The 27,617-nt window shown below is 36.9% G+C and overlaps 1 protein-coding gene across 1 annotated transcript in view; it reads right to left on the bottom strand.

Annotated features, from left to right (window-relative positions):
* Window positions 1-27,617, bottom strand: part of MYB (MYB proto-oncogene, transcription factor) — a 41,424-nt gene that overhangs the window by 1,582 nt on the left and 12,225 nt on the right. The window contains exons 5-15 of the mRNA XM_015813829.1: window positions 27,312-27,532; window positions 23,986-24,211; window positions 22,420-22,500; window positions 21,617-21,721; window positions 18,954-19,208; window positions 17,141-17,506; window positions 15,946-16,088; window positions 14,253-14,367; window positions 13,385-13,510; window positions 10,998-11,108; window positions 8,571-8,678 (exon numbers count right to left, since the gene is read on the bottom strand). Of these exons, the coding sequence (XP_015669315.1) occupies window positions 8,571-8,678; window positions 10,998-11,108; window positions 13,385-13,510; window positions 14,253-14,367; window positions 15,946-16,088; window positions 17,141-17,506; window positions 18,954-19,208; window positions 21,617-21,721; window positions 22,420-22,500; window positions 23,986-24,211; window positions 27,312-27,532 (1,857 nt within the window). The remainder of the gene's footprint in view (window positions 1-8,570; window positions 8,679-10,997; window positions 11,109-13,384; window positions 13,511-14,252; window positions 14,368-15,945; window positions 16,089-17,140; window positions 17,507-18,953; window positions 19,209-21,616; window positions 21,722-22,419; window positions 22,501-23,985; window positions 24,212-27,311; window positions 27,533-27,617) is intronic.

The following is a 27,617-nucleotide window of genomic DNA, read 5'->3' as shown; positions in this document are numbered from 1 at the left end:
ATACAATGCATGATAGAGTCAACATGATGTCAGCCACCATTGTCCTGTGCTAAGGGAATCAGTGAATCTTAAGACTGCCTTCTTCTATATCACTCTGCTTGGATGTTAAGATCTTTTAAGGCTCTTCTGATGGATAAGAGAAGAAATAACAACTGCAAAACTTCCCAAATGCTCTTTTAGGTACGCTGTAGGGGAATACGTGCCTGAAATCTTTCTTCTCCTTCTCCTTCTCCTCTAACATTATTATAAATTATGTTTGTCTGGACCCATTCAATTTTTTAGGCTTTGGCCTCTAAGACACCAGGCATTGTGTGTTTTAGCAGTCTGCTGCTGCCTTTGGAACTGCTTTTTATTCTGCATGTCATGAACTGAAAAACAGTGTATTAAAACCAAGCTAACACTTAAGAATGTTCCAAAACAAGAAAGAAGCAACAAAATCTTTACATTAATGCACAAAAGGAGGATCAGTCTTCCATAGAGAAATGTAGGGGGAAAGGTGAAAGGTCTTCCAATAGAAACACATTTCTTAACTACAGTCTGTGCTTGCAATGTTTACAAAAGTTGAAAACTGAACACAACACTGTGTTGGAAAGTGATAAACTTGTTCTGTAGTCTTGCAAACTATCTCTTGCTGCCTCCAGTCATCAGGAAGGACAAAAATGTCAACATACCATGGAATTTGCTGATAGAGATAAGTATTGCTTTCTTCTAACCCATTTGTTAACATTTACTGCTGGGCAATCAGAACTGGTACTTTCACAGCAGCAATTCCAGCAACCCTAATTATAAAACCTATGAAGATACACAACCTTCTATCTCTGTGACAGAAAAGATACATTATGGCATGGAATACTATATATGTTTTTTAAACACGGTCATTCACTGACCATCCAAACCCACAGAGATTTTTGTGACTGGGATCTCCAATGCCATTTAAACTGTACATCCATCAAAGTAAGTTTTTCGATGAAGCAACACCTTACTTCTTCTTTAAAATTCCAGACTTTGGTAATGGTCCTTAATCAGGACATTCCAAAATGATGTGGTATGATACAAGCATCAGACAAAGATAAAATTTAACTATTTTTTTCAATGGTATTACTACCTTGAGTATGCTGCAGAATTAAAATACAATTTAACCAAGAATGGTACAAATCGATTTTAGATGGCACAGCATAAAACTCCATACCACAGATATAAAACTCCATAAAATTAAAATAGATCAAAACCATCTAAATCCCCACAGAAAACAAGTGATGTGACAAAGAGTTTAGCTCTCTAATGTGAACCTGAGTTAACTATGCATTTTTCTCTTGATCTATATCTCTCCCTTAGTTCTTCTTTGGTCTTCAGTAGTCCTGTCATTAAGCAATCAACCTTCATGTCAAAAACAGTCCAAATATGTAACTATGAATTTGTAAAACAGCACCCTCCCACTTTATTAAGGTTTTTTTTTTACGTTTTTAGTCCTCTGCAAACCTGTCAAGGGCAGGTGTGACATATATTTTACCTCACAGATATGCCACAGATATTTCACTAGACAGCCTCCTCTCTCTTGAGCAGCTGGTTAGACTTCCAGTAATTTTGAACACTGCTTAACTCCACTGAGTCAGATCTGCTCAGGGGAAATAGCAGCTGCTGCCAGAATGACTGATCTCTTTTTGTAAAGGATACTTGAAACCCCAAAATGGTTCTGATCATGGAAAATGATGGAACTTCTGGTAAGATCTGCAGGGAGTAGTACCAGCAGTGGACGTTCCTTGACATGATATGGGATAAGGCATGAAAGAAAGTGTTCCAGGTTCCTTCTAATGATTGGCTGAGAGGTTTCCTTCTTTTAACAAAGAAAAGCACTCAGGTATATTGATTAAGATACATATCCAGAATATGCTGGCCAAAACTGCCTGCCTGTCAAACTAAGAGAAAGGATTTAACAGATCCAATTTAACTGAGAAGTTGATCAATACGGTCAGAAAGTGACTGTGTGAGTTTAATTTTGAAAAAAAGTGATAATGCTTATGCCAGAAATCTTCTGATTTTGTGTAGTCTGCTGTAGAAAATAGGGTAACACAAACACACAGATACACATTTTGTATATGGAAATAGAAACTCTTAGGTTAGGATTGCTGCACATGACATTCTAAAGAACAGTATGTGAGAATGAGGGATGAGTTCTGGGCAAAACTGCAACACTCAATCAATGATAATTGCTTGATGAGTATGTTGTGCACTGTAGTTTTGTTTGCTTGAAGATTTGGTTTTAGCTTAAGTCTATTTGCAAAAGAATGAATATAAATCTAAAAACGTGATTGTTGAAATGATTATTTATGATGAATGACTGTAAAGAATTCAAGGGTGATAAAAATTTCTGAATCATTTTTAATTTTTGGTAGCGTGAAGAGGGAAAAATGGAAATAAAAGGAAAGTAGAGGAAATTAGAAAACTGCAAGAAAAAAGTATGTGTCTTGAATGAAAAAGTATTAAAGACATATTAGACTTCCAGCAGGAAATATGAGAAATATTCAAAAATGCATATTAGACAATAAGTGATGGAAAAAGAAAAGGTATTGTATGGTACGTATGTAGAAAAAGATCATTAAAAATAAACTTGTCAAACAGAACAAGAAAGGCCTGTTCCTTGGAGGATTATGGCTGAAAGAGATAGAGAAAAAAACTGAGAGATTTTGATGAAAATAAAAAATTGAGCGAAGATGGTTAAATAAAAATCACCAGTAGAAATGAATGGAATTAAAAACAAAACTGATGAAATTGATTCCTGATGATGAAACAGTCATGAGGGAATGCTGGAAGGGTGTTTCAGAGATTTGTATAGGAATATGTTGAAGAGTAATATCAACAACCTAAGATATGCAGATGATACCACTCTAATGGTAGAAAGTGAAGAGGAACTAAAGAGCCTCTTGATGCGGGTGAAGAAGGAGAGTGCAAAAGTTGGCTTGAAACTCAACATTAAGAAAACCAAGATGATGGCATCCGGCCCTCTCAATTCCTGGCAAATAGATGGGGAAGAAATGGAGGTAGTGACAGATTTTATTTTCCTGGGCTCCAAGATCACCGCAGATAGGGACTGCAGCCAAGAAATTAAAAGACGCTTGCTCCTGGGGAGGAAAGCTATGACAAATGTAGACAGCATACTAAAAAGCAGAGACATCACCCTGCCAACAAAAGTACGTATAGTCAAGGCCATGGTTTTCCCAGTTGCAATGTATGGCTGTGAAAGTTGGACTGTAAGAAAGGCTGAGTGCAAAAGAATTGTCGGCTTTGAACTATGGTGCTGGAGAAGACTCCTGCGAGTCCCCTGGACTGCAAGGCGATCAAACCAGTCAGTCCTAGAGGAGATCAACCCTGACTGCTCTTTAGAAGGCCAGATCCTGAAGTTGAAACTCAAGTACTTTGGCCACCTAATGAGAAGCAAGGACTCACTGGAGAAGAGCCTAATGCTGGGAAAGATTGATGGCAATAGAAGAAGGGGACGACAGAGAATGAGGTGGCTGGATGGAGTCACTGAAGCAGTAGGCGTGAGCTTAAATGGACTCCAGAAGATGGTAGACGATAGGAAGGCCTGGAGGAACGTTGTCCATGGGGTCGCGATGGGTCGGACACGACTTCGCAACTAACAACAACAATGTCGAAGAGTTTGTGTCCAAGAAAAAAACTGATCCAAAGAAAATAATAAACGCTGTGAGAGTACTGAAAAAATAGTAAGGATGCTAATGTAGATTGTGTAACTGGAGAAATCTTAAAATATGGTTGTGATTTACTTATGGAGTGGCTGCGCAAGTTGCTAAATGTAGCTGTGAAGACTGCATTCATGGCTGATGACTGGAAGACTACAATAATTGTTCCCTCTTTACACTCTATTGTCTGCAAAAGCTATGCTGTTAAAGCGACCAATTATATTAGTTAACAGGTTTCAATTGATGACAACTCAACTCCTGAACAATCTTCACTCTAATATCCCAAAATTGAATGAGAACAGATCAAAGGGTACAGGAATGTATTTTCAGCTTTGAACATTTTATAAAATGATTTCCAGAAGCTTTAAGGTTTTATTTTCTACCAGGTCCAAGTTTTTCATATGGCTCATTATTTGGTAGGGAGAAGGCAGACATTATTCCAGTCAATAAATAAGTGGTAGCAATTACAAAAAAAAAAAAAAAGTCCCTGTCTGGCTGCTGCCCTCATTTCACATGATATATAATGTAAACAGTGGCCTGACCTTTTTATCTAAAACCTACAGAAATGAGTAAGGATTGGTATTCATTACAAGCACTCTGTGACCTGATAATTGCCAGGAATAGTCACACCCTAAAGCTCATCACAACTTTGGGATTCTGTTTGTAAGTAAACAGAGATGGTTGATTCATGAGAACAAGTCTGAATAGTTTCCCTTTCAAAGTGTTTACAAGGTTCAAATGATGGCCTTAGTTTCTTGCTTTTCATAATCTAGGCTGAGATTGCTATCCCACTTGTAATACTATCACCAATGTTTTTGTGTGAACTAATACTGAAGCAGATGCACTGTATTAGTTACCATATGCAGCTCTAAATAAAAAATATTCACTTTGGTCTCATAGGAGCTGGGAATACTTTCAATTGTTATGCTATGCCAGGTTTAGAAGTTGGTTTTGCACACGAGCCCTTGGAATTCTCAGCTACTAATTCCATACTTGTTTATTGACACAGAGACACATTCATTTCAAAAACAGAAAATATGTTAAATACTTCTTCTTGATTTCTGGTAATATTTCACTGGTAATATTTTTTATTAAATGGGTTCAGATTGCTAGCTGCTCATTTTATAACATAAAGTTAGAAAGCATCATGATATTAAAGAGAAATAGTATAAAAGTAATCCAGAAAGAAGAAAGCTATTGTTCTAAGGCACAGATATGGTAATTGCATGGATGCTTAGGATAAAACAAAAGTTTTGCATGTTACAGAAAGAAGGGAAGGGAAAGTCACAATCAGAGTTTGCTACACATTAATGAAAACTTCAAAGCCCTCTGAAATTATGACTAGAGCCTACCTGCTTACAGGGGAATAGAAAAAGATCTCCACAGCCAAGGGGACACTATGAAACCAATGAGCTTTTGTTGCCTACAGTGAATAGAATGCTGCTGCTTTTGTTCCCTCTCGTTGTCTTCTTCAGGTGATTGCTCAAAAGCAAAACACGCCACCTAAACAGTGTCCTATTCTCTAGGCAGGGACCTATAGCAGCCATCTTTGGTCTGGATTATACATCTCAAGTCCCAGAATAAATGATAATGGCCACGCTAACTATAGAATTCTAGGAGTTATAATCCATCCATCTTGAAGCATTCTCACAATGGCAAAGGTTTCTTGCAGGAATGCTTTGTTAGTCAATATTAGCATCCGAATACTTCCACAGCTTCCTTCCTAATGATGCTCAATAATAGACGTTTAGGATTTCACTCACTTAAAGCTGCCCCTCATTAATGATGGCCTTTACGATAAACCACTAAATTTTTACTAACCTCCATGTGACAATGCCAAACACAGATGAAACCAACAGTGGTTCTCGTGTTTCTATTTCCTTCTTTTCCATACAGTTTAGTTGGGGCTACTTTTAACTTGGTTGTACCACATCAATGGCGGCCTGCATGTTTTGCATTAGACCACAGATGCTATGAAATTGTGGCCAATTCTTGTTATCCTCTTACCCTCTCTTACGAAACGCATTTCTTTTTTTTTCAAAGCAGATTTCCTGTTAGCACTTTTTAAAAGTTAAAATATGGATAACAAAGGTAACTTTTGCATGTTTATATTATGTTCACATATTATCCATCAAACCATGGAATATTTTCAGCTGTGTCACTCTTAGTTCATTTTGTTACATCATTAATCCTACCTGCATATCCTTCTTCTGGCAACAAAATTATCTCACTTATCCTGTAACGTGTCTTCTGTTACCTCAGGGAAGAGTGAACAGTAAACAAACTCTCCAGAGTTTAACTGGGATATCCAGTTAAGTAAAAGTGAACCTCCAGGGAAAACAGAGCAGTAAAGGCAAGATTGGGCAAAGGTGCTTTCTTAAACCTACTCAATGTAATGGCAGATTCACATATTACATTTTCCTGCAAATAAGTACTCAAGGAATAAGGCTGTGTCAAACCAGTCTTCTTTCATCTGCCATTGTCTATGTTAGTGAACTCCAAATATTTTCAGTAAAATTTATTGCATATTGGCATACAGGAAGAAAATATTAGAATATCTATTCATTCATATATGTTATATTGAAAATATAGCCCAATATATAGAAATAATTTTGTACATTGAGTGTAGCATAGCTGAATGTCTTTCTTAATCTTTGGGAGTTAATTGAATGAATGAATGAATGATCTAACTGTCCAAGCCTAGTGAAGTCAACACTATTCGATCTATTTGTCTAAGTTTAAGATATTTTCTCCTTTGATAGTGGCAGCTCTTCTTTATCTCTCCATGCACTCATTTTTAAATTATTATGACCTCCAAAGCCCCTAATGTGGATTTTGCTGAATTATGGTGCTTCTGCAGAAAAATATTATCTTCGAGCAACACTTACATGAAAACTTTATTTCAAACAGAATCCCACTCATCCATCCCACTTCTACATCTGAATTGTTAAGTTTCCATAGGCAACAGAGACAACTACTAAAGCAACTTCACTGAATGAATTAGAACATGTTGAGGAGCCTCACAACTTTTTTTTTTTTTTTGCTGGTTCGCTTCTTGAAAGAAATACCACAACAAAATTGCTGTGTATTGACATCAGAGCTCCTTCTTGGGAAAAAATGACCAAAGGAGGAATAAACATAATGAAAGCTGGCAACCCAATCCAGAAATGGATTGTGCCCAAATACCTGGAACAGTTGTGGAGGGCAGGAAATTTAGCATCTGTGTACATTTCCATACAGCTCTCAAAAGGCATCACCATCGTTTTAGGTTAACAAAGGGAGGAAACATCATGTACAAACATATTTTCCCTTTTTGTGATCCAGCCCACCAAGTCATTGAATGGACTACTTAATAGCTTCTATCTCCTGATTAGAAAGGGGAAATGGATCAGGAAGTACACCATATGAGTTCCCACAATCAATGATCTAAACAACTGCACACAAACACAGATTTATAGTCTTAAAATTCTTTGGCTACCCAAGAGCTGGAATGGAAAGAAGCCCATTTATTTCCCATTTGTGAGTTCACACTAAAGAAATAATCTAATGCCAACTTTAAGTTAAGGTAACAAGGCATTTCTATTTCATTTACTTAGGGAATAATTGTTTCTAATGTAGTTATTTACATAAATAGCAGTAATGAAATAGTCTACATATTCTGTTGGCTCAGCTCTGTAGAAGTGATTAAGAATAAATTCTCATGAACTTGGCCAACATAGCAGTAATTGTTGTCTAATTTATATTTGCAAATAGCAAAGCCAGAGGCAAATGTTTTTGCGTTATGCCTACGAGACACGTTCAAGCATTAGCACTTCCTTGATAGGTGAAATAGATTTTCATCATTAGACCATTTTATATCGGGACAAGAATGAAGCACGTGAATCTAATATTGTCTACAGTAGTTATCCCAGATTCTACCAGTGAGAGTTGTTTCTTATCATTATGTTCTACTTCCAGGCTTCCTGTAGGTATCTAGCAGAGATGCACTGAGAAACTAAATAGTAAACTAGAAGCAGATCTTTGGTTCCATCTTCAAGGGGTTTTCTTATGATTATAAAAGACGCAATGTATATCCAACTATTCGGGAATAAGCTGAATTCAAAATGATGTCTGAGTGGACATCCCTAGGATTGTACTGCAAAGGTTTTTACATCAGTTTTCTATTGGAAGCTAATTAAAATAGTCAAAGCACTGATCCGGCCAGCTCAGTATTTTCCATGCAGACTACCAATGTAGTTCTGCAGAGAGAAGTTCTTTTCAAATCTATCTGAAGATGTCTGGTACTGAATTAGGTTCTCATTCCCATTCATAAGAAGTCTTGAGTTCTACCACTCAAAAAGGCAATCTTGTAGTGTTTGCTATTCTTCCATTCAACTCAAAAATCAGACTTCAAACTGAGTTTCATGTGGTATCTGAATGAAAATAACCTGATCTGAGGAAGTTCATATTTCACTGTTACAAAAACAAGGCCACCAGAAGTGAGGAGTCAAAAAATATATATCAATGTTTCTTGGCTTCCTTTTCCTTTACACTTTCAATATAGTGCCCCCAACCCCCCCCCCCACTGCAGAAGAAAATAATGTCACTTTTTCACAACTGTACCAAAAGCCAACAGGTTCGATTATAATGTTTTCCCAAGACCTTCTTATTCCTGGAATAGTCTACTTGGTCAATAATACTGGATTCAATAGCTAATTAGGTTTGTGTTCAATTCTTATTCAAACACATCTACAATATTTTCCCCTATACAATAAAGTGAGATCTTCAAGTTTTACAAACAAATTATTCTTTGAATTGAAAGAAGAATTATTTCTCCATTTGGAAGGAAGTTCAATGATTGTCTGTGGAATTTTACAAAAAGAAAATGTTTACCTGAAGTGGGCTACTTGATGATCTAGTTCTATGAAATGTGAATAATTTATGACTGTTGTCTTCTTCTTCCGATGTAGGCATCTTTAAATGTGAACTGGTCAGCAGATTCTGGGGGGAAAAAGACCCACACTAAAATCTTAACCGTGTAAGAATGATGTATAATACTGAATGGATTATTTATGATACAGTGTTAGAGGACTGTTTGGTTATCTCTCTCCATCCTCCTTCCATCCTATCAGATTGCACTTAGAGGATGTTTGAAATTTTGGAGTACTCAAATATTGGAATCCTCTGAAAAAATTAGAAGGACTTTAAAAGACATTTTTGAAAGGTGCAATACTACACACAGGTAGTTCTCGAGTTATGATGGCACCTGGGACCAGAATTCCCAGCACCAAGCAATGCAATCATAAAACATGATGTCAAATAACTACATTGCTTAGTGATGGCAATCCTGGTAGTTGTAACCTCACGACTGCACAGGTCATTAAGGAAGGCATTCACATGACCATAAAGGGAAGAGATGGGAGTTCCAGGTTAAGCCAGCTGGCTGGCAAAAGCTTACCAGGTACTATAAAGCTATAGATCAGTGTTTCTCAACCTTGACAATTTTAAGGCATGTGGACTTCAACTCCCAGAATTCCACAGCCAGCATTGTCAAATTGTCAAGATTGAGAAACACTGCTATAGATTATGAGCAGATGGGTGAAAAAGTGACACCTTGCAATTTCCCGCTGGCTTCCCCACTGACTTAGCTTGTAGGAAGCCAAGCAGGGAAGGTTGCAAACGATGATGAGCGTGAACTGGTTTGCCAAGCGCTTGAGGTGTGATCACACGACTACGGGGATATTGCGATGGCTGCAACTTTGCGGACTGGTCAGAAGTTTGCCACAATATTTATCTGAAAGGAGTTTTTAAAGAACTTCAAGTGAATGTCTGAACCGACATTATGCTGATGTTGTAGGACCAAACCAAGCCATACATAATGTTAACAAAGTGGTTACTAAATAATGCAGGACTAAACACTGGCAAGCAGACGAGGAAATTATCCTTAAGTAGCTACTGAGAGGGGTAACAATTATGAGTGAACTAGTAGGGAAAAGGAAAAATATTTTTTGGGAAGAGTTTAAGGAACACTGGATCATATACCAAAACTTCTCAGTATAGAATAGTTAGTGTGGCATTTGCATGTACTATGCTGGATTGCATTCTCTGAATTTAGTAAACTTTAAATTTAAATCTTGGTTACTGAAACAAAAGGTGGTTGTATCAAGTTCCTAAGGAAAATGATATTCAATGAAAATATTTTTTATTAATTTTTTTTAACAACCTTCAATGTAAAACTCCTGTGCAATGTGCTGAATTGAAAGAGATTAATAAAATGAGGGCATGCATAAAAAACATAACTGACAAAATATTAAAAATGTAGTCTAACACAGGATTGTTCAGAAGCCAAGTATTTTCTAGTTCTACTACCTCCAAAATTAGGTAACAATACAACTGACAAAAGTATAAATATTTACCTAAAATATCTTGTTGACTAAGCTATTTTGCATCTGAATTCTATTTATATTGTATTAGTTTATGCTTTTTATAGAGGATGCTGATTAGTATCTCTTCTACTGGTCAAAGTAAGAAAGGATTTCATTGCCTCATCACTTAGCAAACATCTCAGAGATCTTTTATCTTAGAATGTATTAAGTGCATCTTTACCCAACAAAAGGGATAGACATTAGGAAAAAAAATACACTTTGGCATTAATCAGGCTGACATTAAATCTGTTAATATCACCATATTTGCCACCTATGAGCAGATTGCCATAGTCATAGACTTCGTATGGATAATATAATGAAATATGGGACTCATTTATACAAAATACAATAGGTTAAAAATGGGATAGTTATATAAATGTTCTAGAAATGTATAATAATTGCATTCAATAACTATATATAGAAGTGCAACTATTTATTGCTAAAATGATCTTTTTTCTTTGCTGTTTCCATGTTTTTTTTAATCGACGCACTGTATGTATTTTTATCTATGTTTTGCTTGTTTTCTTTATTTTAAAAAGCCATAAAAGAATTTTAAATTCTCCTCCTGTTAATATTACATTGTTTTCAATGGAGAAATTGAATTAATTGCCTCATGCTGAAATAAGTGAATTTCCCCTTTTTTTTAATACTAATATGTTTGCATTTCCAAAACAGAATGTGAAAATTATGGGCACCACATCCTCAAGGTGTAGCCTGTGGAAAACTCCCCTGTACAAGCTTTTTCCAGCCATTAGTTGACTATAATCTGGAAAATGCCCAGATACGGGCTATTCTTTTCTTCTTTTGGCCTCAGAACAATCAAGGTTGTGCAAACAAAAACCACAACAAAAACACCCCAGCCCGAGATGTTGAGATGTAGGGCATTAATACATACAGGTACATCGTCTGCTGATGATGCATATGGGAAGAGCTGTGTGTTTAGCCCTTCCCCTTCCCAACTATTTGAGCAAAGGAAGTTTTCTGCTTTCCCTGATGGAGAATCCACCTGCAGGCAGGAACAAAAGCCATATTAAAATAGAGTTGATTGACACATTCTGTCTTGCTTAACAGCAAGTGCGTTTTGACATAAGCTTTGGCACCAAACTTAATTCAGTCAGCATACAATGTCCTGAACTACTCTATGCAACAGAGATAAGTGAAGTGCTTCGACTTTGAAACAACTGTTTTTGGTGTTCTGAGTGTGAAAGAAAATACAGTTTTGTTCCAACATGAAAGCATTTAGAGCAGTGTTTCTCAACCTTGACCATTTTAAGGCATGTGGACTTCAACTCCCAGAATTCCGCAGCCAGCATTGCTGGCTGTGGAATTCTGGGAGCTGAAGTCCACATGCCTTAAAATTGTCAAGGTTGAGAAACACTGATTTAGAGTGTTTGGACTGGGCTGTTTGATGAATTATGATTGGGCTTCTTTCTTCAAATCTTTTCCACTTTAACCAATACAGCAGCAGAGACCCATTATGTCCTTGCTGCTATTGGTTTAGCCCAGACATGTCAAACTCGCGATGTCACATGATGTCGTGCAACGTATCGGGACAGTTTTACCATTGCCGGTGCGGTGGGCGCGGCTTCCGCATGACGCGTCCGGCCCGTAGGCCAACAGTTTGACACCCCTGGTTTAGCCTATGTGGGGTAATACAGGAATGAAGTGCTAGAAAGGAAACAATGAAGCACAGGTAGAAGACCGTTGGAGCTGCCTGGTAAATTATTGCTTTTCAAAAAGGTGATGTTTGAGTTCATCTGAATGCACCGGTGGGTCCCACTGGTGTAGATAATGCAAAAGTGCATGTTTGTGTGCATTGCTTTGCCTCACACAGAAATATTATTAATGCTACAGAAGCTATTTAAATGTAAATACTACTGGTGCAATATTGGCTTGCTCAAATTTGCCATGCATATGCATGCTTTCAAAACTTGTAATGTTACTGCAGTATTTATTCATGCAATTCAAAAGCACTAGCATCCTTTTTCCCCCCTCTGGCAGTCACTAGATGCCCCTCTATGCAAGCAAAAACATCAGGAAAAGACACAGTTGCTTTTACTGAGCTTGTTTTTAAGCTGACAAGCTAACTGCAAAAGAAAGAAAGAAAAAAGATTTACAAAAAAATGACAAAAAGTGGTCAAAACATCAGGAAAATCTCACAAGGAGATGTACTACTTAAAAATAATATTAAATAATCTAGCTGCTCTTTTTGTCCTGCCATCTGTTGGCTGAGTGACCCATAAGGTTTGTTTTAAGAAACTGAAAATATTTCTTTCTGCTGAATGGGCAAAAATAGGTGGGTAATAAGAGATGCTAATCAAAGTAGATTTCTTAGTTGATGAACTGCGTTCCTATTGTCTCTAAGCATTTTATGTTAATACTGTATTTTCAATTAAAAACCTTGTCTTTGGCTAAGTTTTCAGCAGTTAGGATATAAACATCAGTCAGCATGACCACCACCCCACTTACTCTTCTTGCCCTAAAAGTGAAAGGAAGTACTGGTAGCAGCTGGTAATAAGTTACTAGAACTGGAATAATTAAAATAATTTGAGTTTTGTTCTAAAGGAACACAGAACATTCAAGTGTTCAATTACTCCAAAGGAACAAGCCAATTCAAATCATTCTGAGAGCATTTTGAATGGGGCAGACCTGTTCCAAGCTTGAAATAAATGGATTTCCTGTGTCATGCACACCTCTAACACTGAACACTAGCACTCAGGATCTGTTCACTTTAAACAAATTTAAACTTGCTGTTATTTGACTGATCTAACATGAATTTAGCCAGATTTCAAAGACACTTCTTTTTTTTACTAAAGATTGCATATTATGTTGAAAGATGTCTTTTCACTGAGTGGATTATAAGCCTGGACATGTTTTGTTAAATGCAAATTATTACTCTACCAATGATATCCAAAATAATCTAATCTCAATAGATAGAGTAAAATAAGCCCTAGTGAAATATTGTTCGCTATCTGCGTAGTGGAATTTCATGAGATTGGAAATCAGAAATATCAGTACTGTACTATTTTTATAGGACTATTAATTTTTTGGGGACTTCCTATTGGCAACTTCATGTGTTACTTTCAACTAACCAAAGTTTAGAACCATTTCTGAATATTCTGATTAATTTCTCAAAAATGTAAATTAGAATAGCAAGTTCTTTTCTGAAAGTATCCTGCCAAAGTTGATTTTTCCGAGGCAGTGCTTAAAATGATTTAGAAGCATTTGTTGGCAAACTGAATGGAGCTTAATGTAAACTTAAGTAAATATAGTTTAACTTGCCTCTTGTTTGATTTTCTTCAGCAAAGGGAAACCATTTTCACATAGGCTGGATACAATGCCAGATTCATCAGACTCCTGTTTGATGACATCTTGCAGGTCATCTACCAGATGAGTTGGTGTTTGAGGCTAAAAGGAAGAGAGGGAAATACACCTGAACAGCAGAAAATGCTAAACCCCAGAGGTTTATGTAGTTTGGTGTTGGACTCCTGGATTGCTTTCCAAAATTGGCACAAAAGTTTAGTGTGACCTCAGGGGGGGGGAAAAACCCATATTATCTACATTTCAATCACAATAGGCGCAAATTAAATTAAATCCAATTTGATCCTACTAACTTTCGGCATGCAGTTCTTGGCTTGTTATATAGCCAAGTGCAGTTATGTTCTCCATTCCCAAAGATTATGTCCTACTGGAGCTTCCAAAGAAACCTCATTAAATCATCCACTAGCTTCCTATTTCTCTTTTATCAGTTCTGAAATTCTGACAGGCCTTCATTTTGGCCAGACATGCCTTCTCCTATCTGTCCGGGTACTACAAATATAATTCCATCAGTGTGTATCCTTTTCATCACTCCCTCTCTACAAAGAATCCCCAATGGCTTAAATAAATAAATCCTATCTTGAAGAAATTTCAGGGTAAGACAGCATGACTTCTGTTTATCAGTTCTTCTGCAGGCCATTAGTTGCATATATCTTTCTGAGTTCACCACAATAAACACTATCTGCCTTTCCTCAGGTCTGAACATTTGTATTTCTTTTTTATCTCTATATATTTTCACTTTTGCTTTTATTTTATTTTTTTCTGACTTCTGGCCACATGGCTGTAACAAAGGTTTGATCGATCATTAAGCTAGTGCCCTTTCTTTTCTTACCAGCATTTTTAGGGGTCCATATTTTAATTCTTGAGCTGCAATTGCATTTTTAAATGGGGTTGGTGTTCTTGGAGAACTCTCTAATATTGATCTTTTGATAGCTGGAGTTCTGAAACTTACCAAACTGAAAGAAATAAAGAGTGAGGGGGAGGGGAGGAGAGGAGAGGAGAGAAACAAGTTACAAAACATTAGTTGAAACATTTTGCTTAGAATACAACTAGAATATTGCAAAAATTAGAATGTGTTACAGCTGCAAATTCCCCATTTCACTCTCCCATTTATATTATGGAAATACTCACACTGGCTTGTCTTACAGGCAAGCTAAGTGAATTTATCTGTTTGTTTTTTAAATTTATTTGCACACCATTATTCAAACGCTTTAGAACAGGGGTCTTCAAACTTGGCTCTTTTACGACTTGTGGACTTCAACTCCCAGAATTCCTCAGCCAGAGGAATTCTGGGAGTTGAAGTCCACAAGTCATAAAAGGGCCAAGTTTGAAGACCCCTGGATTAGATGATGATTCTATACATAATAGTAAATTGATTAGCGCTGCACATATAGTCCTCATTAAGCATCAGTTTGAAGTTATGATGGTGCTGAAGTAGGGGACTGATCACCTTTCTTCATAGTTGTGGCCGGCACAACATCCCGGTGGTCACATCATCGCAATTTGGCCATTCATCAACTGGCTCAAAACTGCAACAGTCACAGCATCGTGGTCATGAGATCACCATTTGCAACCTTTACTGCTGGTTTCTGACAAGCACAGTCAACGGGAAAGCTGGCAGGAAGTAGCAAATGGGGATCACATGACCGGGGGGGCACTGAGATCATGGGCAATTGCCATGTTGAGTCACATGATGCTGTACTTTGCAAGTGCATCACACAGCAATAGAGTTGCTGGTCTCAATTACTATTGTTAAACAAGGCCTACCTGTTTTTAATTTCAACGTCAATTGTTTAAATCAAGTAAATTAACTGGTGTAAATAAGGTACTTATTGTGAGTACAGAATGAACCTATACGGGTAGTCCTCAACTTAACAGTTTGCTCAGTGACTGTTCGAAGTTACAACGGCACTGAAAAAAGTGACTTATGACCATTTTTCCCACATGACCATTGCAGCATTCCCATGGTCGAGTGATTTGCATTCAGATGCTTGACAACTAACTCACATTTATGATGATTGCAGTGCCCTGGGGTCAGGTGACCACCTTTTGCAACCTTCTGACAAGCAAAGTCAATGGGGAAATCAGATTCATTTAACAACCGTGTTACTAACTTCAGTGATTCCCTTAACAAAAGTGGCAAGAAAAGTCGTAAAATGGGACAAAACTCACATAAAACAAATTTGTCACTTAGCAATATAAATTTTGGGCTCAACTGTTGTCGTAAATTGAGGACTACCTATATTACACATTTTACAAGCAGTTTATAGAAAGGATTCTGCTGTAAGGGATAATATGAAGACATAACTCTCAAAAGCCATGACAACACTCTTTACTGTGTAACTTGTCGCCTTAATCATATTGAAAGGGGCAACATCATTTGAGTGCTTTAAGCACCAAGCTATCTTTCACTGAGGCAAAGGGGAACATAATTTGCACAGCAATTCCACACACATAAAAAACAGCTGCAACATTCTCATTGAGAGTTGAAACTGCTGTCAAAAATATGATTTAAGAAGACTTACGAATTATTTTCTTTGTGGCTCTTAAATGCTTGGTCTTTTTGAAGAGCTCCTGTAACAGCGACTTTATGAGTACACAGTGGCGTGGAACTTAAAGTGGGATTGTCCAGATCCAGACTTTCTTGGATAGAAGAAGTGCTGAAGAACTGCAAAGGTACATTTTTTATGGAATTAATGGTTTTTAGCTTTTGAAATAGCGTAATCAAGTAAAACCAAGAGAAGTGAAGAAAAGGAACTCACAGTGTAACTCTGTATATCAGTACTAATTTCATGTAACAACATAACTGCTGTTATGCATTTTGATTAGTGTATTTCCAAAATTTTACATTTCTGTTGCTTTAGATTATTTCTTTAGATTTCTTCCAAGATGATATTTAAAGAACAACTACCTTTTCAGTGGAATTTTAGCTATCAGGGAAGAACAAATTTTTCTGAAGATTATGATGTACTCCAGCTAAAGTAGAACAACACTGGATTTTTTTTAAATAAATTCCTATTTACCTTGTTAAAACATTATTTTGCTTTAACAGCATGGGTAGTAAAGGATGCACAGAGCTTTTAAAATGTAAATATTTGATTTTGTTTGCAAAAGACTGTTACATTTAAAAAAAAACAGAACTGCAAAACTAGTATAGATGAATTCGTTAACTTGTCATTTTAGACTTTTTCCATTTAACCAAACACATTTATGTTTAAATCTTCTATGTGACCAAGACAATTTAAATATATCCATTCAACTGATTTGTAAGTCACACTGCACAGTTCCTCCAATACCATCCAAATTTATTTTCATTATTAGGTTAATGCTTTTTTTCTTTTTAAAAATGAACTTGTTAGTACATAATTTGGAAGTTAATTGTTTAACCCAAATTCTGGGATTATATGAAACATCCTGCAAAATGGATGAAATAAAAAAAATGATTACAGGAAACAGGAATGCTAATTTTGGACAGATGAAGGAATTTACAAGCCAGAGTAAAGCAAACAGACAACAAATCCTCCCCAAATCATCAAGAATTAAATATTCAGGTAAGTTAGATTGTTTCCTCTCTAAACCCAACAATGGGTAGATTCAAAATCAGAATGCAATTAACAAGCACGGCAGGGATTAGTCATTTGCCCCAAAGATTAGGTTCTCCATGTTGTTAACACCTTACTAACTTAGAGAATTAGTAACAGTTAAACAGAATTGCTCTACCTGGGAAGGAGAGAAAGGCAGGCTTTTGACAGGGGAATGCTTAGGAGTTGAGCTGCTGACTTCAGTAAGAATGAAGGACTTATTATGACCATTGGCTAAATGGTTCATGGGATGGCTTCTCTTTGCACGCAGAATGACCAACGGAGGTGGGCCACATTTGGAGCCAGTCAAGGACTTTGGCAAGGCAAAGGAATCCTGACTCAACATGGCTTTGCTCAAGTCTGCAAGAGGGTGTCCTTCCGGCCTACACACATTGCTGTCTGTTTTCTGAAGCTGTGGGGTCCTGTCTGAGGGAACCTGGGTAGGTGAAGCATTTGATGTTTCTGAGAATTCAAAACTGCTGCGATCACCCCATGACGACAGATCCTGGAAACAATGGGGGAAGCCACGAATCTATGAGAAAGTGCATGTTCCTCCCACCTATTTTAAGAAGCTCAACTGGATTACTAACACAACAGCATTAACAAAAGGAGAAAGATCGGTTCCTTTTTAATTTGAGTTTGACCCAGTTGTGATACTATTCCGAAATGTAAAAATTAAGATACAAATCACCCTAGTGATATTATTTCAAAAAAGAAGTATCTCAAACTGGCTGTTTAATCAATTGTAAAAAGTCTTGTTACACAAAGATATTCTCCACTGACTAAACTTATGCAATAGCAACATCCTTAAACAGAAAACTGTATATCAATCAGTATGTATAACGTTATAAATTTCATGTATCTCTTAGTTTATTAAAACTCTCGTCTCAAACTACAGTGCCTAAAAGTAATACATGTTTTTACTCTTTAGTTAGAATCCTTAATACAATGATTTTATTGAAATTATGATTAAAAAAACCCCATCAGCACTATAAAAAAAGCCGGGATCCAAAAGTCTAATATATTACTGAAACAAAAGATGTAATATAATATTACTTTTACAGCTTATGTAATTTTTTTGCTATAATTAGGCACATATTATTTATAAAGTTTGTTTTTTATTAAATTTTTATGCCACCTATCTTCCTACAAGGTGACTCTGCGTGGTTATTCAGCGAATAACTGTGTCATCTGAATATTCATATTGAGCAGAATTTCCAGGATACGTGCATTCTATATTTATATGAGTTTAATAAATACTACATTGCTCAAACTAGGCAAACTTCAAACTAGGCTAACCTGTTCTTATTCAGAAATACTTGTATTTACTTAATAAGACTTAATTCCGATTAGCCATATAAATGACTGAACTTTAAGAAACTTAAGCCAAACATTTTAGTAGCCATATAGCAACGGTGAAAACTGTTACAAGTAGTCCTCTACTTAACAACAGTTAATTTAGTTCATTCAAAATTACAACGGCGCTGGAAAAAGTGAGTTATGACCGTTTTTCACAGTTATGACCTTAGTATCCCCACGATCATGTGCCCAAAATTCAGACTTTGGCAACTGGTTTGTACTTATGACAATTGCTGTGTCCCCAGGTCATGTGACCCCCCCCCCCTTTGTGACCTTCTGGCTAGCGAAGTCAACGGGGAAGCCAGATTCACTTAACAACCGTGTTACTAATTTAACAAATGCAGTGAGTCACTTAACAAATGTGGCAAGAAAAGTTGTAAAACAGGACAAAACTCTCTTAACAAATGTCTCGCTTAACAACAGAAATGTTGGGCTCAACTGTGGTCGTAAGTAGAGGACTACCTGTCTTTAGCCTTTTATGCTGGAGGCCAGAACATTTAGTATGACCGTATATAAGAAAGCATACTGTTGTAGACATGGCATGCAGATTCCCCTAACGCAGTCACACGTTAGAAGATTATCATTCTACTTACGGAATCTATTAGCTGAAGTGTTTCTGCAAATTCTAAGAGATTCTTAACATTATCCAGGAAGTTACTCTGGTGAACAATCATGCACCTTGCAGGGGATGCACTCTCTTCAGGCAAGCAGCCATGGTCCATTGGTGGAGATGCAGTGCAATGATGCTCCCCCAAAGAGGAAATGGCTGCACCATTACCACTCGTTCTGGTACTGTCTGCAATTGTGGTGCTGTGCCATCCTGGATAATCTGAAGTGTGATTCTGAGTCTAAAAAAGAGGGGGAAGGGGGGATGAGAAGGGAAAAGAAAGAGAAAGGCAGAAGGAACTTAGTAATGAAATTGCACAAGGCGTCAGATGGCTGTTGAAGGAAAAGATAAAAGTGGTTGCATCATCTAAGCACTTAATGCCTATGAAACAGTTGTCAAGATGTTTCCTTTCATCAGTGCAGCAAAAGCGGGTTTTAGAAGGGTAGAAGATTTATAGCTCTCATTTTGGCATTACCTCATTTTGGGCAACAACTCTGCATCTTGGGCAAGTAAGTATAATTGTAAGCCACACAATCATGGTGTTATTTCACCAAAGTAGCTGAATTCATTTTTCTAGTGAGAAGCAAGGAAATGGCAGATTTTTTCTAGTGCAAGCTCACACCTGTCTGTACCTAAAGGATTTAGAAGTTAAATCTTTTAGGTCTGCTCCGTATCGTATCTGAAGTTACCTGAACTGGTGTGATTTACTTTTGTGGGCCAAGATTAGAACCAGCATTGACTTTTGGGGGACTTCTTCCTATCCCTGTCTAGCACTACAGCTTACACCAATGCAATGGAAAGGCTGTAAAATCAATGCAGTTAAGAAAGCAGAAAAGCAAATTAATAGAAGCCTCTTTACAGTATAACCATGCAAGACAAGAAATTGCAAAACGTAAGATAAAAATTAGAAGTGGCCAAACTAACAGGTCATGCACACAGTTGTTTTGTCATACTAACTAGAAAGTAAATATTAACAGAATTCAGTTATACACAGAAGTTTCTGCTGGCTACCACTTGGGTTTGTCTGCAATACCTGTATTAAGTCATTTCATAAACTGGTTTGTTATTTTCTTTTTCTTTTTAAAAGAAATGGAAGGAAAACAAATTTATGTATTAAAGTAATAGCCAGCTCTGGTTTGATGCATGCAGTTACAGAATCTAACTTTCTTTAAAGAAAAACATTATCAAAACATGAAAAAAAATCATGACATGACTTGGACTGTGATTCCCAAACCACTTGGAATTAGAACTGTAGTCTCTCAAGCCAATTAAACTAGATGCAACATGTCCACGATGCAATATGTATGCCAGAAGTGGCCCAGGCAAAGGATGCTTGTGGCATTCTGAAAAGCAGCAAGTAAGCAGGGTGTGGACAGAGAGAGGCTTCAATCTTTGCCTGCTTCTTTCCTGTAGTGTTGCTCATTTGCCCTGTGAGAAGAGAGCTACTGGGTTTGGGGCGGAGGGAAGAACTACATATATCTTGTATTATTACTATTATGGTTGGTTGCACAATAAGCCAGATGTTTACACTAGATCTGGCATTTGTATCCATTTATTGAGTCCTTCCCAAGGACTTAAGCTAGGCAGATGTTGTTTGATGGTATTAAAGCAATCGTTGCAGGATCTGGGTGTTCAAGGAAAGCTACCTTTTCCAATTGACTGGTGGCGATTTTCTCAATGCCAATGGTGTTCAATGGTGCTCCAGCTATTCTGGAGTTGCACCTAAGTTGCCTATTACTATTGCTTGTTGAATATTCTTGCCTCCTATTGTCCTCACAGCAACACTGCGAAGTGGGTTAGATTAAGAGAGAGTGACTGCCCCAAGTCACTCACATGGCTTTCATACTTAAGGAAAGCCTAAAACTCAGACTTCTGGTTTCTAGGCCAGTACCTTTACCACTACATCAAAGTGGCTCCAATATGTGTTAAATATTTAATATTTAAAGGAAGAATCAACACAATGTCCATTTGGATTCCTCTCAGGTTTTCATTTTTCTGCCCCTAAGTTCAATTCATCCTATTTCTACACTGGGTTGACGTTGACTGTGTGTGTGTGTGTGTGTTTTAAAAAAAAACTGCATAAAAATTATAGATGTTTCTGTGTATATTTGTCGCCACAGATGCATTTTCTATGCAATTTTGCCTAACATGTTTTTGTAAACAAGCAATAACCGATTTCTCTAGGTAATATCAACTACTAAAAATATTGCTGGGTGTATCATTCAGGTTTGCACTTTCATTGGAGAACTGCAAAATCCAAATGGCTTTTCATTTTGCATTATTTTGGAAGTGTGAAATGACACATTGGGTGAAACTAAATTAAATATCTTATGGAAGTTTCAGAATCACAGGACAAAAGAATAACACGTAACTGAAGGAATCCACCATGGAGGAAAAAATGCAAGAATTAGACACTACATTTCCATTATGCAAAGTATTGTAAGTTCTTCATTATCTCATATTTCATCTCAGCATAACTCAGGTGGGAAGGCTATAATATTTTGCCCCAGTCAATGGAAATATAGAGTCCCAATTAGTATCATAAAAAGAGAGAAAATGAAGGAAGAGGAAAGAGAGGGGAAAAAAGCAAAGAGAAGCACTGGGGTAAAGCTGCTATCCCTCCATCCAAGTACATGGTGACATTCTTACTGGTAATGCCTGCTGCCCTTTCAGTTCATTCTCAGTCGACATTAGTAGCAATTCTAATTCCTTTATTCGTTTTTCTTTCTCAGGGTCTTCATCATTATAGTGTCTCTGAAATTAAGAGTTAAGGGAAAAAAGAAAGTAAAGGCCCTGCCAGATGCTGCAGTCACCATGATAAGAATGCCTCATGCCATGTTGTAGATAGGCCTGAGAGACTTCTACCCACTGAACAATGTCCACACTAAACTTTTATAGAGATTCATGTTGAGACATGAGACTAATGATACCATTCTGGAGTGATTTCTAACTTTGCCCTTCTCATTTCAATATTGCATCCTTTCTGATCTCCTTTTTAGCAATGTAAATATCATACTGGCTCCCTGCTAACTGGGTTGAGCAAATTAGAGGTTAAACTCAACCAAGTATGCCTCCTTTCCTGGAATATATTTTCCCCTTCTGCTTTTGCGGTTTTTCCTCACCAAATCTGAATATATGTTGCTCAGCCAGTTTCTTCTAAACCAGTGTTTCCTTATCTTGTAAACCTGAAGATAGGTGGACCTTCAACTCCCAGAATTCCTGGCTGGGGAATTCTGGGAGTTGAAGTCCACACTTTTTCAAGACTGGAATCAAATTTGCTGAAGCTAAAGCTAGTCACAGCACTGTATCTACAAAATTACTTCTTTAGTATTTGCCATAAAATATGAAAGAGCTTAGCTTTTGCTTGACTGCAAGATAAAAGTATTTGCATCTAATTTGCACATCAGATCTACATCAAATTGACTCTTCAAATTATCTTTAAGATCATCTACCTGTATAGCTGCAGCAGCTGGCTGGGGTACATTAACAATATTTACATGAAGTGCTACTGGATATGGGATTTGAGGAGAGACCTATACCAAACAAATGAACAAAATAAAACACAAATAAAAAATGTAAATTATTTGTCATGCTAAAATGCTTCCCAATTACATAACTGGTTTAAAGAAACAACAAAAGCCTTCACATTAATCATTCTATTTCCTTGAAATGCAATTGTGTGTTCTCTTGAAGTTAATAATTTCAATAAAAATTTACAAGGAAGTTCTCAAGTTTCCAGGTAATTTGTAATTAAAACAACCCTAACAAATTGATGGCATCATGGCCACTACCATTAAGGCTACTCCTGGAATGACATTTTTTTTTATTATCATATCCAGCAGAAAATTAAAGAATCCTGCTCTTGCCTTTTAGAATTAATTGCTGGTTTACAATAGACAATGCTTCATAAACATTGATAGAAAAATATGGATAAACCATATGGGAGTGAATCTAGAATAACATGTTCTACATTATAGCCCAGATAGGAAGAACAGAAAAAAAATTACCTATTTGTGTTACATAAAAATGCATAACCCTATGATGCTACCCACATTTCATCAAGTCCTGAAATAAAGTTTTGCTATTCAGTTGTATTTCACCTCAACATTTCATTTCACCTCAAATGTTGTGAAAGTTAAAATTAAAAACCCAAAGAAAATATACATACTTGTTTTATAAGTTGACATTTTGCCAATCCTGGCAAATTTTGATAGTTTTTTTTCCTATGCTTTCTAATTATTCCATGCATAATAACAAATTACATTTTTTTAAAAGGTCCTTACTAGATTTTTGGAGATTTCCTTATTTTATGCAATAACTAATGATTATTATTATTATTATTTATTAAATTATGGTATGTAACCATGTACAGTATATTTGCATAAACTAATTATTTGGTCTCTAGCCAGTTTATAAACTAGCAGATGTGTAGATTAGGAGAAAGGTATATATTTAGATCCAAAGGATGGTTAAATTATTTCTTTGTATTTACTTCCAATGTATTTTTAAGTTAAAAAATTAAAACATTTACAGTATCGTCAAGACAGGATAATAGGTGCCTCTCTGCATTTACTCCACTGTGATTTACAGTCAAAAATATTGAGCTATCTGAGCACATTGACTGACAAGAGTTGTTTGCAAGAAGAAGCAATTTAGAGAGCAATCTTATTGAAGTTCATGCATGAGTTCCATTTAAGCACACTTTATTCTCAGTAAAGTTAATACAGGGCTGCTTTCAGAGAGCAATTCTATGTGCGTTTATTTAGAAAATCTCCGCATTTAGTACAATACATTTACACAAAGATCTACAAGTAAACTGAGAAATCCTAATTAGCACTTTTCCTGGCCACCCGATATGATCTAGGAGTATCCAGTGCTGTAATGTTGATCCAACCAAAAGCTACAACCTCATTGGTAGTTTGTATCACAGACTCTTCATATCCAAATAAGATACTACTGCCCAATTGGATCATGGATGCAAATATAACTTATAATCCAACTGTTTTCCATTAGCTTACATTTTGCGTCTCAGAAATATGGTAATACGAATAGTCACTGGCCGCTGTTGCTTGAGTGTCTGTTGCCAGATGCACAGAAGGTGGAGTGTGGGTAAAACCCATTAAATGATTATTCTTTGGAAAACCTGAAGACTGGTTGACTTTTGAAGCCTCTTGAAGGTAACCTTCTTGTTCAACCTTTCGACGCATTGTAGAATTCCAATGGTTTTTGATAGCATTATCAGTTCTGCACAAGAACATTGGCAAAAGAAAAAAATATATATACAGTATATATTGCACAAATAGAATTTTCAGGCCTGATTATGTTGACTGGGAGGAAACAATTATTTTATTACTATGACATGATAGCAGTGTTCCAATATCTCAGGGGCTGCCACAAAGAAGAGGGAGTCAAGCTATTTTCCAAAGTGCCTGAAGGCAGGACAAAGAACAATTAACCAGTGGAACAACCTGCCTCCAGAAGCGGTGAATGCTCCAACACTGGAAGTTTTTAAGAAGAGACTGGACAGCCATTTGTCAGAAACGGTATAGGGTTTCCTGCCTGAGCAGGGGGTTGGACTTGATGACCTCCAAGGTCCCTTCCAACTTTATTATTATTATTATTAATTATTAATTATTATTATTATTATTAAACATTTCAGAACCCTAGTAAGAGTTTCCTAGGCAGTTTCAAGATGGTTATTTCACTTTGCATTTTAGTTAATTCTCCATCTATTTTTAACTAGCCACAAAATACAATAATACAAAGCTGCATACAAGGCTAATCTCCCTCCACTTCTGAAGCCAACTCATGTTAGCCTTCTCCGATCCCAGACACTGCACTCCTAACATAAAGTTCAAATGGGGACGTGGAGCAACTTCCTGATTTTTTGGTATAATATATCAGGACTCTTCACTTGTGAAATATAAAGGGAAATCTGCCATTCTAAAAGAAGCCTGGCTGCCTGAAATCAATGCACATATTTAATGCAAGAATTATTACCTCCTCTGCCCTCTAGACCAGGGGTAGGCAACCTTGGCTTTTTTATGACTCGTGGACTTCAACTCCCAGAATTCCTGAGCCAGCATGGCTGGCTCAGGAATTCTGGGAGTTGAAGTCCACGAGTCATAAAAGAGCCAAGATTGCCTACCCCTGCTCTAGACTAATGAATTAAACCAACTAAATAGGCAAATGAAAGAAACAGCTGCTTGAATTCAAGTTCTATATGGAGATATCCCAAATCAATAGAAATCCGTCTGAGAAATACAAGAGCAATAAGAATCCGTTAACACTGTTAATGTTGCTTGAATTTAAACAGAACCTTATGAACACATTGAAAAAAAAAGGTTATGTAAACTTTTGCAAAAATAAGTTTTTCTTCCCCAAGTTCCTCATGGGGCTATTAGTGGTTAAAGCATGGGTGTCAAACTCGCCGTATCACATGATGTGTCACGACGTATCGTGACTTTTTTCGCATTGCCGGAGCTGGGGTGGACGCGGCCTCCGTATAACGCAACCGGCCCGCAGGCCGGCAGTTTGACACCCCTGAGTTAAAGGGATGGATGGAAGGAATTGATCACTTCCATAATTTTCTAAAGTCAATGGAGTTGTATTATAATAGCTGTTATTTGACCTGGTTACAGGCCCCCTACACTTCAACTATTTTGTTTCTTAGTTACCTTTAGAAGTCTTAGCAAAACTGGGCAAACCTTGGTATGTGCTTTTACAAGAGTGTTAAGGTAGTCTACAAACAGCAAGGTGGTAATAGGTCTTATCTATTACTTTTGTTATAGGGGCAGAACAATTATTGTTACTAGTTGACTATTGTACTTAGGACCTATTTCCATCTTTTCCACATTCTCCTCAGAAAAACAGATTGCCTAAGTCAGGCATGTCAAACTGCTGGCCCACGGGCCGGATGCGTCACATCGAAACCACACCCAACCCATTGCTGGCAATGGGGAAAAAGTCACGATACATTGCGTGACGTCACGTGACATGCCTGGCCTAAGTGTTTGGTCCACTCTAGTGTAGCTTAATCATACAACGGGAAGTCTCTAGTAGGGGTTTGTTTGTTTTTTGCAATCTTTAAAAGAATTCAAGATATGCTATTACATTATGAAAAATATGTTCACTACAAGTACTTTGTACATTAATTAGAAAAAAAGGAAGTTGATTATGCTTCCTCTTTTTTGCATCCACAGGAATCTGAATAGTAGGACATGGATCTCTAGACAGCGCTCATAGAAATCTCCATAAGCAAGTCTCACTTTTCATTTAATTCTGACTGTCATAGAAGTATTAAGTATAATGCTTCTTGCTCGCTGGTGATACAGGAGATGATCTATGCCACGGGTGTCAAATTCGCGACATCACGTGATGTGTCGCGACGTATCACACCTTTTTTTCTATTGCCAGCAATGGGGTGGGCGCGGTTTTGGCATGACGCATCTGGCCCATGGGCCGGCAGTTTGACACCCCTGATCTATGCAATCATATGAAGGAATCTACATAACTGAGAAAATGGCCTCTAAAAAGAAGCTGTATTAATAAAGACTCAACCCAAAACATACATCTTATCTAGCTCGTTCCTGCAACCACACAAAATGTAGATGGGAAAATTGGCTTAGTTCAGTGTTATCTAAGTTATATTTCACAGTCCAGTGTGCATAGTTTTTTTCCTTGATACCTGCATTTTCTCTAGACTTTGTGATACTATTTTGCAGACATTAAGGCAAGTTCAGGCATTTTGGGGGGCTGAAGAGTTTTTTTTTAATCCACTTGAGCTTGGGCTGTGTGATTGGTGGATCACTTAGAAGGAAGCTGTGATTCTGAAGAGAAGATAAAAATTACTTCACAAAAGGGCTAATTTCGTTGTGCTAAACACCTTTAAAGTGTATAGGTGTATATTTTGGCCCTCCTGCTGATAACTTGCAATATTATGATCTAATGATACCCCACACCCACTTCAGACTGAGCCTTGTATGAAAAACATGAACAAAAAATACAATAGGGAAATGTAATATTAAGCAAAAAAAAAACATTGCTGCAAAAGCATGCATTAGGAAAACTGGATATAAAAATGTATTAGAAATATGCACAAAAATGCATCCAAACTTTGTAGATTTTTTTTAAAGCCACAGTAGAATTAAATGAACTTTAATTTTAAAAAAATTATAAATGGAATTAAACCTGAAAGACTTGTCTTATTACTTGATGCATCATAATGCAACTGATAGCAACATTTAACTTTTTAAAGTGCAGAATATTTTTCTGCTAAAAAAGACAAAAGAATCTCCCCACTCCATCCACGTTTTTTTTTTCAATTGTTATGTTCTGACCTTACCTTCCAGGTAGCAGCTTTGCAATTTCTGCCCATCTGTTTCCAAGCCTCTTGTGTGCCTGATAAATAATTCTATCTTCTTCCTCCGTCCAGGATGTTTTTTTCACTTCTGGGTTCAAATGGTTGTGCCAACGCTCCCTGCATTGTTTCCCAATCCTTCCCTTTAAGTGCTTGGCGATGACAGACCAGCGTTTAGGGCCATATTTCTGTACAAGCTCTATTACCTGCAAATCAACAACAACAACAAACTAACTCTAGTGGCTAAGTGTTATATAAATAGAGCCAATCTGAAATAATTGTCATCAAATA

This window comes from Protobothrops mucrosquamatus, unplaced genomic scaffold (assembly GCF_001527695.2).
Source record: "Protobothrops mucrosquamatus isolate PMUCROS unplaced genomic scaffold, P.Mucros_1.0 scaffold_75, whole genome shotgun sequence".
Taxonomy (NCBI): domain Eukaryota; kingdom Metazoa; phylum Chordata; class Lepidosauria; order Squamata; family Viperidae; genus Protobothrops; species Protobothrops mucrosquamatus.
Note: the sequence above shows the minus strand (reverse complement) of the source record. Positions and strands in the feature narration are given on the sequence as shown.